At 38.2% G+C, this 16218-nt stretch overlaps 1 protein-coding gene across 1 annotated transcript in view; it reads right to left on the reverse strand.

Moving 5' to 3' along the window:
* The window catches only part of NKAIN2 (sodium/potassium transporting ATPase interacting 2), a gene marked incomplete at its 5' end in the record, with an annotated part of 551052 nt that overhangs the window by 72175 nt on the left and 462659 nt on the right, over positions 1-16218 (reverse strand). Inside the window, one exon of the mRNA XM_085314457.1 lies at positions 10990-11190. Within this exon, the coding sequence (XP_085170583.1) occupies positions 10990-11190 (201 nt within the window). The remainder of the gene's footprint in view (positions 1-10989; positions 11191-16218) is intronic.

The raw sequence follows: 16218 nt of genomic DNA on the forward strand, positions 1-16218 counted from the left end.
ATTTCTTCAGAAAGTTCYCAGATGGATCCATCACTTAGACTGTATGAAGAACCTCAAACAGCAAAAATAATAGGACCAGTTTCTTGGCCTGCCTCAGATATTTAGTCCAAGGGTCCTAAAATACACACTTGCCATAAAAACTTAGGTACTTTGTTCTAGAAGGTAAAAGGCTTTTTGCGCTGCCAATGCTACAAAATGGAGAAAAATATTACAGAATTCATAACACAATATTATGATTTCTATTCACACACTCATAAAAATAAGGGAAATTTAAATGCTTCTTAGATTTCCATTTTTCCTAGGCATAGTTAGTTCTTTCTTTTAAATTTTTTTTGAGGAGTAGTTAGCCCCATCAAAAGCAATTGACTTTTTAAAGAATTTTAGGAATTTTCCATTAATCTACCAGTACTTTCCATATAGATTCAGCTGCAGTTGCTGCGAGCTGTACAGCTTACAATTTTTTCTCTRGTGAATTTAACAGACTAGATTTTCTAAACTGTGGGTTTGTGACTACAATTACCATAACTAAAGCTATATAATATATAATTCTACATTTTTATAGATAATGCTATACTTTTATGAGCTCAGTTCATCTTTCGCACAGGAAGCTGTGCTGTCAGCACACAAAAGTGAAACATAAAGTATACTGTACAAATTTCAACACAAATTTGAAAGCTTCCTCTGGAAATATGTCGTAATGCTGGCCTTTTCTGTATTTTTAGAAAAATACCTTATTCTCCACAACCAAGTGTGAAAGTTGGCGGTGTGGTTTATCAATCCCTCTCATATTCAGGAAAGGGTACTTTAGCTCATGAAATGAGGTGTCTTGCTTTCAGCTCTGGGGGTTCTCATGGRGTGTGAAGCAAAACGGCAAAATGACAGCTGTAATATTTGTGCATGGCAGCACAAGGCAGTACTTAATCTCAGCAAGAATAYTGATCCCAAAGACACTGTGATATACCTGTATTGTGCATATTTCTATAGTTTAAGCAGCAGCATTTGTATATTTACTTTACTGCCTGAATCATCTCAGGGAAGAGGTTGGTGAACTGAGCGCTTGCTATGAAGAGGGATTCCTTTCTGTTTAACTATACATCGTAATCGAATACCTGAGATTATCAGATGCTTGTGCTTTTTCTTACTGTTCTTATTTTATTTATTTTTTTTAATATATATATATATATATGTCTAAAGCAGTTGTAATTAGAGTACTTGGTTTCTCTACCATGTCAATTCACTTGTAGAGAATATCCAAAGAAAGAAAATGGAATGGACTAGGTTCTTCATCCCTAATCTCTTCAAAAATGTGAAAAACCTGAGATGCTTACCAAATCCTAAGTAAAAAGACACCAATYTATGGCTTTGAGCTGCATATAGCTGGAAGTACACAAGCAGCTCTGATGCTAGGACAGTGTCATGCACACAGAGGCAGGGCTGGGCTATTACAGCAACTGAAGAATAATTTAAATCTCAGCTGTGGGAGGAAGCAAGCCAGCAAGCCAGCATCACCTAGTAGCCCAGCATCTCCACCATCATATAGCCCCAGGACAGCCATGAGGTCCTGAACCTGGGGAACCATAATCTCGCTGCTGTGCTGTGTAACTATCTGCTCTATAGGGTAAGASAGACCGGTCACTCCGACAGCAGATTCAGAGTCCTCTATATGAAGGAATACATATGAGATAGTCAAACCAAACTGTTAGGAAACTTCCCTCAGGTCTCAAAGTAATGAGTTTAATGTTCAACTCTTAGATATTGCAGTTCTGATCCCCCAAAGAAATCACTCCTTGGCTAGTGCAGGAAGAGAATCTGTGAGAGGCAGAACTGCTTCTTCCAGTCTCAGCTCATGCTGGTGCTGTTGCTTCTTGTTTAGTCAGGGAAATAAACCTCTTTCTTAGAGAAAATCCTGCATGCACTGATCAGGTAACTCTAAAGCTGACTGCTCTCCACTGAGTTGGAGCAAACTTGTTTTCACACAATTACCATATGACTTAGCTTTRTATGAGCCCAGTTCATTAAGAAGGGAAGCTTTTAGGTAAATGAATGAGTGCAATTCTACTTACAAAGCTCCCTGCTCATTAAAAAACAGTTTATGCTTTGATGTGTGGAATTCAGTTTTCTGCAAGGATTGGTGAAGAAAAGCAGGTAGAATTTGATAGAAGCAACAACAGATAACATATGTAGGCATAAAGAAATCTCTTCTACAGTAATGCTTCAAAACACTAATGACATATGCTCTAACATTATTGTTAAACAGAGAAACAGCAACACGCTGTGCTCTGAGGCAATGTCAAAGAAGCCTGAACCTGATGTTGCTCCTCCACTAACATGACACGTCAATGTTATTAAATTAACACTTTACAATGATTCATACYCTCTTCTCATTGTGCTCATTCTGCCCAGTCCTGTTGTGAAAAACTAGTCTGTCTAAAGTACCGATCTATGTCATTTAGAATCAATTTTCTTTCAATCACTGTGTTGCCCTAGAAAGGAACTCCACCTTAATTAAATAATGTTATTTTTCCCTATTAGGTTCAAAGAGTCATAAGTTGATTATGTGAGCTCTTGTCTCCTTTTTCACATATAAGTATTCTCTCCACTTTGCAAGCACAACAGGAGGCAGCCGATATGCAAGGTATGAACACGGGTGTATGTGTGTGTTGAAGAGATGGAGTCTGCTGTCAGAAAGGAGGCAGGAAAACAAAACTGACATCTGTAAATCTGAGGGCTTTTATGTGCAAGACCTACTTATGTGCAGAACTGAAGAGCTCTGTGTTGGCTAGAAAGGAAAATGGCATCAAGCTTACGTATTACTATGAATAGACCTGCTGTATGCCACATGTGATCAGCAAAAAGGAATTGAAAACTGAAAAATAAGAATCTGATGTTGGTCTACTGCTCTAGTCGGAGACCAGAATTTTTTCAAGAGCTTTGCCTTTTTACTTTAGCAGCAAGCAGATCTGATGTTTATCTTATTTTGCTCTTTTAAAGCATATCCAATTATACATATTTTGAGCATGAGAATGGGATATGCTGGATTATTAACAAGACCCAAAGCCTAAATCAGGCAGTGAAACTTCCCAAGGTTTCCGTATCATCTATCCGAACTCAGTAAAAACCTTTAACACATGGCAAGTTCTTAGGTTGCGCCTGGCCCTAAGTTTTTGTAGCTATGAGAAAAGGACCTACTTGTTTATTTCCTCAACATTTTGATCTGAAGAATTTAATGCAAATTTAAGGTCTRTTTGATTCTGTTCAGTAGTATTTTAGGACCCATGGGGACACTGTCCTGGTTTTTGCTTCATTCTCCATGGCACCATTTGCTAGGCAGGTTTTATTTTTCCTCCATTCCWGTGACAGGCTGCCTCTTATCCCCCGCCTTCACTCTTTTGTTCCTCCTCCYGTCATACAGTCTGTCCTTTTGATACACCCACACACTTTATGCTCACTGTTTGCTGCTTTTAGTCCTGCTCTGCCATTTGTTAGTGTCTCTGAAGGAACTACTAGTCTCTTGCTCTGCTCAGGTTTCATCGATGTCTTCAAAAAAAGAAAGRAAAGAGAAGAGAAAGAGRAGAGAAAGAGAAGAGAAAGAAAAGAGAAAKAAAGAAAAGAGAAAGAAAAGAGARAGAGAGAAAAAAGGAAAGTATTTTTCCTCTCCCAGTCTATGGATGCACTTTCACTCTTCTGTTCTGCTCCAGATAGAAATTTTACAAGTCCTTCATTCCTTTAACCTCTCCTGTCTGCTTGTCCCCTGGACTCCCTCCTGCTCTCTCACTCAATGAGTTGCAGCTTCATAGGAGTGTCCTGCTCTCCATGTTCCACGTTCTCCCTAGCTCCTAACCAGCACCCTAGGCTAGGCTGAGCGCATCAGGAATGCTACCAYAAAGACTGTTTTCCTGAGTTGGTTTATCCCTCTATTTCTCCTCTTTACTTTTTTTYCCCTCCATTCAAATTCAACTATTGCTTTATTTTGCAAGGTCTTTTGTAGCTTATCCCTCCCTAATCTGTCCCCTCTCATTCACTGTCAGTGTGAGAGAGTGCATCACTGATGAGCCACAAGCCAGTTCTCAGCTCCCTGATAGATTTCAAACCTTCACGCTTTCCTCTTGTGCTGCCTTTTAAGAGATTTTTTCCCATGGATAGTGCAAATTTAACTCATTATTCTAGTTCACAACCCATTTTAGGACTTTTCTATCATGCCTACAAAAAAGCTGACAATAGTTAATTAGGAAGCGCACTGAAATTGCGAGCCTGTATTCTCTCTCCATTTTCCTGTCTTTCCCCATTTTTCTGTCTCTGTTGGTTGGCTGGCTGGTTTTGTAGGTAGGCTGTAAGTTCTTTGGGACAGGACGTGTTGCTTTGCTTTGTGATCATACCGTGTGCACTGGTGATTTTTAGGTGATACACTCTTAGTGGCATATTTGAGTCAAATACGTATAGCATGGAGATCCAAAGCACAAGAAGACAGTCCAGTTAAGAAGATTTTTATGAAGTAACATCCTGCTCCCACTGCTCTGCTCAGCACTCTCACTTCTTTGTTATTCTGCACTGAAAGGACTATAGATAATTATAGTCATTGTAAACTTGTGGTTTTCTTATTTTATTTGTTTCTAATACGGGACATTTCAGAGACTAATTAGGAGTTTAGCCATACTTCCACTTTCAAGCAGTAAGAACCACAAAACAAAGCAGAAAAGAAATGCTGACTAGATGGCTAAGGATAAACTCCTCTCTTTCTCTGTATTCCCATCTCTCCACAAGGGCATGAGAATAGTATGTTAACATTAACAATTTCTAGAATACTCTATTCTAATTATTACTAATCCTTGAGAGAAGCAGGAAGCATTAATACAGTACAACTAGTCTACTGTCCTAAGTGTTTAAATATATACATGGACTACCTTACTGTACTGTTTGATTACCTTGCAACATTTGATGGAATTATCCTTGCAACACCTTTCTGAGATATGTGAGAACTACTGTTTGTACAGTACAGACARAAAATGGTACAGGAGTTAAGCACCCTGCCAAAGGTCACACTGTAAGTCTGCAACAAAGCAGAGATTTTGAAGCTAGCTAGGAAGCCATCCAGTTTTATTATCACATGTTAATAATACAGTTATGTTTCATGATGATTTAAATCAGCCTGAGAGCATCACAGCTTGAAAGATATTATGCATGATGCAGACTATGCAGAATCCCAAATAGTATACATTTACTGTAACTAGTATGGATGGATAATTACCTATTACAATTATTTAAAGCATAAAATAATAATTTTAATGACTGCATGATGCATATATTAAAGTACTAATACAGGAAGGAACAAAAGGAATTAAGACTAATGTACAGCACATAAAAATTCAGTGGACAAGATCACTATGAAGATGGTCAATACTTGCACATAATAGTTTACTTAAGGTTTTATTTATTTGGTATGTAAGTTACCATCAATAATGTGAATATAGTACACAAGAAATGCCTTTTCCCCACTCACTTGTTTTACTGGAATAATGTTACACAGTTCATCTTTTCGAGGGCTATATAACTAAAAACCAAATTGGCTAAGGTGATGCCTTCACATTAGTCTTATTCCCATAACTCAGGCACTTAGTTCCACTAAAATCAATAGACTCACGAATGTGTAAGTGAGAAGTAAAAGRCAAGCATAATAAATACTTTARATCTTACATTGGCAAATAGATATGCAATTCTGTCACATTAACTCCATGGCTGATMTTTTATTTGCATATTTTCAGAGTTTTGATCTACAAATGGATTTTAATTTGTCGACTCTTGCAAGAAAAGCCTTGTGGGAGCGGGGCAGGTCATGCATAATCAAAGAGTAAAACACAGGCRGAAGGAAGATGTGGAGAATCAGAGCTCCATTTCTGTATGAAATGCAATTATCATTATTATAATTTGCTTGTATCACATAAAGGCCTTACTGTAGTAGGTGTCATCCACATTTAGTGTTTCTTTTCAAGAGGTCCCTGTCTATGCAAATGGCATAGTCTCTTACAAACTTAACATGAAAAATGTGGAATTCTTGCTTTTCTCGCTACCCTTCAGGAAGAAGCACAGAGASGCAAAATGATTTTCTCAAGGACATAGTGGTAGATCTGGAAGGAGAACCCAATGATCTTAACCACATTTCAGTCTCTTAACTGCAAAACCTTCCTTTTTCTGTTCTACAACAAGAGTTCAGTAAATTTGCATAGGAAGAAAATTTTGTATAGGATCCAYAGCTAAAGTCAGACACTGACTGGGTGTGGGTATGTGTGAATCTGTGAGCTTGTGACCTTTTTCTGGCCATGTGGGTTCCCTGGGGTCCCTATGCTATTTATATACAAAGCCAACCCCCTCTTTTTTATATGCCAAGGTTAGGAGTACATACTCCTCACTGTATCCTCCATACCCTGAGCACTGTCTTYAGGGTGAAATAACAGCTATTCCTCCTGTCTTTTGGGGTAGGTGGGAACTTTCATTCAGCATCCACTTCATAAAAGCTATGCAGAATGCAACTTAGATTTCTCAAACCAGTAGCAAATCAGACGTCCATTAGTACCAGTGACCTCATCCTCTACCTGGAACAATCATCTCCAGAGATCAGTAATTTAAGGATATTCATCCTTGATAACTCAAGAGTTCAGAAAATGAAATAGCTTTTCTGATGTAAGCAACAAGAATCAATAACCATTAAGCGCATAAGGACACTTTAATGTATAGAGCATGTGAGCATCCAAGTCACTTCATCACCAGAACAGTTCATCTGGGGAGTATGCAGGCATCAGGGACAGGCAGAATTGTGGCCCTCCCACAACACATTGATGGTCCAGGTGCTTAGATATCATAGCTCTGTAAATGAYGCTTGCCTGGGAGAGAATGAGTAAAGTGGAGAACTTGCCTATGTGAGGACTGCCGTGAGGATTAGCTTTGTGCAACAAAATAACTGAATTATTTGTGGCTGAAGCTATGCATTTTTCCTCAACTACCACCGCAGCGTTGAAGAAAGTACTGGTTTTGGCAAGATCCAAAGCTAAGATTTCACCTTTGCAGATTCAATGGTGCTATTCACTGGGAAATGGGAAAGGGAGGGGARGAAGGGAGGGAGTCATTTGGTAGAAATGTCTTCCCTGCATCTTTTCCCAGACCTCAGGGTTTCACAAAAAACAGAACAAATMATGACCTTAGCAGTTCTATTCGGTTTAATACAGCTGCATTCTGCAGGTGGTGACCTAAAAATATGTTTATTTTGCAGCACTGCAGGCTGCAAAGCTGCACTTAAGAATGAAATAGATTCCCCTCACTCACATTTCCCTTCTTCATTCTGAACTTCCTCTCTCTCTTTTTAACTTGATGGAAGAAAGTGGTAAGAAACATAGAGATAAAATGATAGCAATGAGGCTCAGCTCAGTCTGAAATAGGCTGCCAAATAGAACCAAATAGGAGGTATCAGTATGGAGCACAAAAAGTCTGACAAGCACAGTGTGTGGCACTAAGATTTTGGTACCAGACCATGTCAGAGAAGCATGCCAAGCATGGAAAACYCCCATGAAACTATCATAGTAACTGACTGAAAAATCACTGGAAGTTTTTCAAAATAGAGATCCACAAACACAAAACGAAATCAGTCAATGTCTGAGCAAGAAGTAATGTGCTGAAATGGAAATGGCTACAAGACAAATGGGAAAGCGCACTGAACGATTATTTTACATATCTCTGATGCCAGGGTTGGTTTACTCATAGGATCTAGAGGGGCTGTGTTCTCCCATCAGCACCCATCAAAGCCCTGTGCGCTCTGTGTCGCGGGACAAAGGAGCGGTTGCAGCCCCCTTTATTGCTGTGGTTATTCCAGCCTTGTTTTGCATACATAAGTGCTAACTACCAAATCAGGATAATCCTCATTTTATCAGAACATTTCCTTGCACACAGTASTTCTCAAAGAATTTTTCCCCATTTTGAAGATTTTCTGAATCATGAACTTCAACTGGTCAAAGTATAGGGAATATCAAGAGATATCAAAAATGTGCTGACAGGCAATAGCAATAATAGTAGAGTACTCCCACCCCCTCTTTCCTTTTCCCCCTCCTCTCTCCACAAAATTTGCTATTATTTCTTCAATGTGACCTGATATATGTTAGGATTTTGGCCAAGTTGTTTGTTTATTCTGAATAAAATCTTTTCCTCAACAGAATCTGGCAAAATATCTGTGCATCATTATGTCTGGCTCTCTTTAGTCTCAAAGGTAGATGTTACACAATAAACACCACCAGCCTGTACAATAGGGACTCTCCTGACCTTTAGGATCATTTCACATTCCAGTTGTCTTAACTGGTACTCTTTTTAAGAGAAGAAATGACTGTTTTCCAAAATGGCACTCTTACAGAACCAAAATCTGTATTGAATTCCACAATATTAGCAGCAACATTTGTACGGTTCAGAAGCTGATGCTGTTATTTTCTAGGGCACATTCCTGGATAAGGTGGGGAGATAACGTTTCTTGGAGATGCTGAGTATTCTCTACCTCCTTGGCAAAGTATCTTTCTGCAATCCTTGAAATATGCAACAACCCACCTGGAGCCTTTCTTTTTAGAAAGTATACAATGAAGGAGCTTTTATAGCTTTTAGCTTAGCTTTCTTATTCTTTCCACTAAGTATTTCACAGAAAATGTCATATCTATATGGAGTCTAACCTTCCGTGAGCTTATAACAAGCTATATAAGATACACTCAGTATAACATTTTCAAAGACTGATATAAGTAGGTCTCAGTGAAGTTGAATTTCTTTGTAAATTTTATCTGTAGGCAGTAGGAAACATCCTTAAAAACACACTACATGAAAAAGCCAAGATCAACATTCGCTTGATCACTGTCATGAACATACAGAAATACAAACAGAAAGCAAGTAACCAATTTGCAGGTGGCAATTTATAGTTTTACAGTTAAAGTGCAAGATCCACTGAAGTGCCTATAAAAGAAAATTGAAGGGAAAGATTAATTTCTTTCTACTAACTGGAGATAAATCTAATCCAAGGCTTGGGCTTGTTGAAAGCTAGTTTGCTCAAAATCAAGCAATATCTGCTCTTCTAACATTGTGCTATACATCACTGAGCAGCACTTGGTAATTCCTTTTACTCACCACATTTATTATGATTGTGATTTATGCTAGCATTTCTATTAGAACCCCATTCAGAAAAGTGAAAATGATGTATATGTAAGCATTAAGCACTAAGTTTGGAAAATTGTCCTATACTTTTAATGCATACCTCTTTACCTATGATAATCACATTTACAGTGACAGGAATAGAAATGTAAAAATATATTTAGTTTGCTACAGCTGTCAGATTACTGATTTTTTTTGTTCTGAATCATTCCTCTGGCTTGCAAAGAATGGTCTTATCAAGCAATGCAGCTCTGTTGTGGCATAGATACACAAAAATTTTTGTTGCACTGTACTTATGTTTCCCCAGAATAAGAACAGAATCTGGCCCGAACTATGCATTCCTTGAGTTTCTTTTTCACCATTCACTACACACAAAAAATAAGACAGAAAAATAAGGATATCTCCTTTCAGATTAAGTCTGACTTAAGTAAAATTGGTTATTAGATAAAGTTGTAAAGCTGTTTTGATCATACTTATTTAGTCAATCTGATTTCTTTGCACTTTGTCTCTTTTCCATCAGTTGTAGCTTGTCAAAATTGCACTTGTGTACTATCTGGAGTGAGGACTGCTTTTATCTTGCTAAACTATCCAGTGCCTGCCTCCCTAACAACTTGATCAGGGTCATTTCCTTCTGCTACAAGCTGCCCACCTGGTRAGCCCAGAAGAGGTCTGGGTTGGCTCCCGTGAAGGGGGGCAGCAGTGCTTTCAGGTGAATCAGCTACTAACTGCTTACATGTGGAGCTGTCACAGAGATGTACTGACACAGAGGGAATAGGTAGCTAAACCTGTTCACCTCTGGAATAGCTGAGAGCCACATTCTATGTTACAGGCTATCCAGATTAACTTCTGCACCTGGCAAACCAAATTTCCCCCCTCTTTTGCTGGTGTGGTCCATCTTTGAACAAAGCTTTGGAATCCTCTGCACAAAAATGTATATAGTGGGAGTCATGTACCCAGGTGTTGAACTAAATTTATATATAGTAATGACTTTATTTGCAATCAGGTATAAATATATATATATCTCCACTTGGGCAGGAAAGTGTGTGCATTGCTAGGGCCTACATAAAAATACAGCTTGCCATTCAATGTAATTAAGTCTTTTCACCTGAGTTAGAGCCAGGAAAAATGATTAGTACAGGTAAATATTGTTTAACACCTATCAGATTCCCCAACCATTACAAACCGTTTTTCACTGCTCATAAATTTTCCTTGGTGTAACAGTGGATTCTTACCCACATAAAAAGATTAAGATTTCTGCTTTTGACTTACAAGTACATTTTCTTCTCTTGAGAAAAACCTTTCCCATTTTTCTGAAGGGCATATTGAATAATGTGGTTAAGACAACCGGTCAGTTTTGCTGATTTAAGAAAACAATGTAATTTGACTAGTTACATATGAGATCTGTGCAATGATCAATGAATCTATTTTTACTGTGAAAAAAAATCTCTTTGATTTTGGCCTTTTTCATATTCATTTTGGCTTTCATAGTAGTAGCTGTAACTGATTATTTTGTCATAACTTATATCTTCTAGTGTAATTTGAATGTAATTTTTCTGCAAGTATTTTGTGGGAATGTCAATGGTTAAAATAGAGGCCAGGAAGAGTAATGATAGCAGTTCTTACAGCATTAAATGTGTATAGCGAAGCTTTCATGTACAGGTTGCTTGCAGTAGCTGCAAGCCAGGAGAGTTTCACTACAGGGCTTCTAAAACTTAGTTCCAGGGTTTCTAAATCAATAACAATATTCCACTATACTGGTAATAAAGCACTGCAAGAAGAAATCAAGAAAAAGTGCTGGGAGTGAGGCTGTTTATAAACACTTACTGCAAGGAAGATCTGAAGAGAACTGTGAGCCACTTCTATGTACTGGTATTCAAGAAAACACCCCGAGACAGTGATATAACGATGATCCTCTGGTGCCCAGTCTGGGGCTGGGGTTACTGAGGTCACGGTGCAGCCTGGTCCATTCTCCATCCACCAAGAACGATGCATTGAGATATTAAAGGTCAGAATGAGATCTGTTTCCTGCAAAAGTACAAGTGAAGAATTAACACGCTGGGATGGTACTCTGCTACCAATTGCCTCAGCTAGAGATTTTTCAGCATGCATAAAGAAGCAAAGAGCAGCAATAAAACTGCACTGTCACATGAAGATTAGTGGAGCTTGCCTGCAGCAAGCTCAAGTAGCTGTACCTTGACAGGCAGAATTGTTCTGGAGCAGAAGGAAAATAATCCTGCAAGCCAGGATCTGCTCCCAGACATTTGTAGTAGCCTGGACCATATTTCCCATGTTCCTGTGGAAATCATAAGGACTGATGGATGCGCATATTTCTACCCCAACTTTCCTCTGTTCAGTTGCTAAAAGTATGGCTCCTATTTTGGTGGTCTGATCCACCAAACTATGCAAGAATCCTTGGGAACTGGGACTTCATAGACTGTAATATGTGTGGATCTTTTGCAAGGAGTTCAACTCATAGAGTCTGAGTCTGAGTAGTAGTATGACAGGACTGAAATATTGGAGGAGATGCAGTAAAAGGGTTTAGCCTTATTGCTTGAAACTGTAGCCTCCTCTTCTGAATTCTTAGTAATGTTCATCTCAATCTTCCAACTTTGTAGTTGTTTGTAAGGGAACAGCTACTGAGTGTTGCCTTGTCTAAAGACTGTTCAGCTCATTAAATAAAGGGCAAAGAAGCAGGCAACCTTTAAATCCCATGCAGCTGGTACTTTCTAGCTAGTGCAAGGGAGTAGCTAGTCAGCCATGCTTTCCATTAAGATTGTGCTTATAAATAGTTCATAAAGGATTAATAAATGATTAATATACATCATAAACAATACTATGGATATGACTTTCATAAATTATACTTGGTTGCACACTACTTGAGGGTGTTATACATGGTTATAAGTAAACTATGGACCTTGTGAATTCTGCAATAACCTACACTGCTTACCAACTCTTTATAAACTATTTATAAATGTAACTTCATTGGAAAGTGTGAGTATCCTCGTCTATGTGCACATGTGCTCAGTCATGTAAAAAAGACTGCTTTTAAGTAATGTCTTTGCAGAGCCAAATTCTCTCCACACCTAACCTAAATTTTTTTCAGTCTGTTGATGTTATTAATAATTAAGAATCTCATAAAGATTTCAAAATGTGACTATTTAATCAGGTTTACCATGCCAAAATGAATATAATGACCATTCAGAATGCTCATTCTGAAGCAGATATATTGTGTCCTTATTTTCCTCCCTTCAAAAATAATCATTTTTCAATTACACCTGTTTTTCCTCTGCACTAATTCAAGCGAAGGTAACTCCATCCATTGAAGCGTTGGATAATATCATGACTGACGTGTCAATCAATCAGCAATTACACTTTACACTTTATTTTATTGAAAGATATTTTAGGACACTTTATTTTATTTAAARGACTACAGTCTTAAACAGCATAAATTTAGTACATTAAAAAATAAAAAAGAAGTTACCCTGCATAAACATACCCAACTGTCAAATGGCAGTAAGGATCACAAACACTGCTGCAATGAATAATTACCCTATGTCGTCAGAGCAGCCTGGTCCAGCAAATGATTAGCTGTATGAATAAACCCATGACACTTCCCATAAATTTAGTGATGCAACTAAATTTCAGCATTTTGAAGGTAATCAAGATTACTGTGAACATTTGAGGAACGGCTGCGAGAGCTGGGTCTCTTCAGCCTGGGGAAGAGAAGCCTGAGGGGGGATCTTATCARTGTGTACAAGTACCTGAAGGGAGGGTGTCAAGGGGACAGGGACAAACTCTTTTCAGTTGTCCCATGTGACAGGACAAGAGGCAATGGGCAGAAATTGAAGCACAGGAAGTTCYGCCTGATCGTGAGGGGGAATTTCTTCCCTGTGAGAGTGACGGAGCACTGGACCAGGTTGCCCAGAGAGGTTGTGGAGTCTCCTTCTCTGGAGATCTTCAAGGCCCGCCTGGATGCAACGCTGTCTACCACACTCTAGGTGACCCTGCTGAGCAGGGGGGTTGGACTAGATGATCTCGAGAGGTCCCTTCCAACCTTACTGATTCTATGATTCTATGGTTTGGATAAACAATCTGAATTTGCTGAAAACAGACATATTTTCCTGCGGCTACATGCCTTCATCCTCAACAAACTTGCCTGTCTCTGGACCCCTCTCTAGCAAATCTACTACTCTGATGTCTGCTGGAGTCTGTCTGTCTTGGGTACAGTCAACAGACATTTCACCCCCAGCATCCAAGCCAGGAGGTTTTTCTTTTTTCTGGAGTCAGGGTTGTTACGACTCCTTTGTAGTACAAAGTCCTTCTCACCCAGTGTAAAGGGTTGAAGAATAGGTGAATATCTTTGGAGTAACTTTACTTGAAGTGATARATTTATTCCTGAATGACTAAAATCAAAATCCATCATGTTATTGTCAGAAGATATTTAAGCCATTCTAGTTACCATGGAAAATTCTTAACCTCTGGTCTTTTATCAGAGCAGCAGTATGAATGAATAGGACTCATTGTTTGACTCTATTTTATTGTTCCAATACATCCAGAAGAATCAGGATGGAGTAAAAATATTTTATGAGAGCAGATAAGAGATGAAAAATATATTATTTGAAAAAGAAAGGAATAAACTAGCTGTCAGGGACTGAATATTTGTTAGACATCTGCAAGGTGAAGTTAAAATGTGTCAGGAGGAGCTAATAAAGATCAAAACTGGACTCTCTAGAGACATCTTCATTGCTTTAAAGATAGTTATGTTTGCTTACACAAGGTGTAGTAGTCCAAAAAGCTTTTGGTTAAAAGTACAAGTAAAAGTGCCAAGTTACAGAAAATATAATTACACAGTAAAATCTTTATAATTAGATATGTAAATAAAACTTCACAAAATYCAGCTTTCTTCTTCCCTGAATTTATTCCTGCAATAAACAACTTTTACTGAAAGCCTGGAATTCAAATCTTGAAAATTTTGAATAAAGTGGTTGAGAAGACTTTTAAAGAATGTAGCTATTATATATCTAATTAAAGAAGAAACAGTGGCCAAGTTCAGCAAGCAAAATAGTAAGTGGAGGCGAAATCTGGTTTGTTAGACCCTTGCCATCATCCATGCCTCAGTGCAAGTACAACCGGAAAAAGACYGACAATGAACTCCAATTTTCACAAACAAGTACCTGTCCCTCTAAATTAGTCCCTGTAAATTCTTACACCCAAAGCATGTGGGATAAGAATAAATGCAGAAGGATCCTGTTTATACAAAGTCAGCTGCAGCACAACTTTAGACCTTTTCAGGTGTTAATCATTATGGGCTTTGATCTTGCTTATAAGCTTCAAATTATCTCCCTCTATGGGCAATGAGATTAGAAGAATATTTCCAGTTGTTTAATAGTGAAGGATATCTAGTTTAGGAAGAGTTTTACTTTTTAATGAGAAAACTGATAAGGACCTGAATGTCCTTGTAGAACTGTGTGAACCAAATTAAAGATGATATATCTATCATTAACAGCTATTATACTGAAAACATTTCAAATTATTTTTTAATAAGCTTTCTTGCTATTTACTCTGCTCACTGTTTGAATATACCTTTAGTGGCCATAGATGAGGAYTGCACTGGAAGCAGAGGATTTTTGTATTCTCTTGTGTATTTGCCATATGTTTTCTTCCCGGTGTCTATGGCTCAGATTTCTCTATTGTTCAGAGAAATGCAGAGAAATRGTCTAATAAACCTTGGAAATATGAAACTTAACAAGAACTGTTGATACACATTGGGCATGTTGATATGTTGTTTTCACTGTTTGTATGTCAAGGAAGATTTTATTACCCTAAGTTCAACAAACAGCTGCWTCCTTCATATGCACAGAAATACATCTGTATGAGCTTTATTGATGATCACTGTGAGGCTTTTGTAAATCCTGGTGATATTTGTAAAGCCTGTTAATGGAAATCAGTGCATTAAAGTAGATTTTGTTATTCAGCAAAGGTAAAAATCAGAGGAAAATATTCTGTAGGACATCTTTGCCGCTGTTCTTGAGATGTCATGGTATTTGTAGTGGTCAGGAGACGTACTATTACTGGACTGGACAAAACTGGAACTTGAAGATTTCACAGACATTAGAAGCCCAGACATCTTCAAAGCAAGTGTATAAATTTATTCTAGCTTGTTTTGTGAAAAATACAGAATCCTGATGGATGTATGTCTGTGTTAAATACAGTACATAATAACTTTGGCTAGGATTAAGTGCACACTGCTTCTGGTTGATGAAAACCTACACATCTTACTGAAAACAGCTAATAACAGAACATGGCAGCAGAGAGCTATGTAAGAGTTACTAAGAATAAATATAGCCTTCTTTGTATAAAGGAGCAGCAGTGCTCCAAATGAAGATAGTTAGGCAGTGTGTGTATATTTCTACTACTATATATTAATATGCATACTATCTCTGAACAGTAATCATGGCAAGGGYTTTGTTAGGCACTCTGGTGCAGTTTGGAACAGCTGATCCCAAAAAATCCAAGAGAAATCCAAGCAAAAAGAAAGGCAGTAGTGATTCAGGGTTACTCTCTTTGAAAGTACAAGAGATTTTGAAGACYCAGGGAAACTAAATTACGTTGACCTCTGTGCTTGTGGCTTCCCATGTCATAGGAGATGAGATTATTCTATTTTACTAATTAGGAATTGCTGAAATCTGTGCAGAGCTATGAAGCTGCAGTACAAGTTTCGCCAAATGCAACCATGCAACCCCTTGYTTCATTTTTCAAACCCAAACAAGCAAGAACAGGCTGCTTGGAGACTGAATGATCACACAAGTTTTCAGGGATAAAAGAGCAGTGTCTGAAAGTGTCTATAGTTCTGGATGCCTCGGATGTGCAGAGACCTCTACAGGCAGTTTTGCCTTCTGTTATCTCACTTTTCCGCTAAAAGTAGCTCCCATCAGGCAGTACCATTTTCGTATGCGAGTCGACTTCCTGTCTAAAGAAACAACTGCTCTTACTGAAGGGTCAAGATACAGCTTGACATGTAGGCCTTTTTTTCTTTTCTTTTCTTTTTTTTTT

The sequence above is a fragment of the Rhea americana genome, unplaced genomic scaffold (assembly GCF_003343005.1).
Source record: "Rhea americana isolate MKP2758 unplaced genomic scaffold, rheAme1 scaffold_110, whole genome shotgun sequence".
Lineage (NCBI taxonomy): Eukaryota > Metazoa > Chordata > Aves > Rheiformes > Rheidae > Rhea > Rhea americana.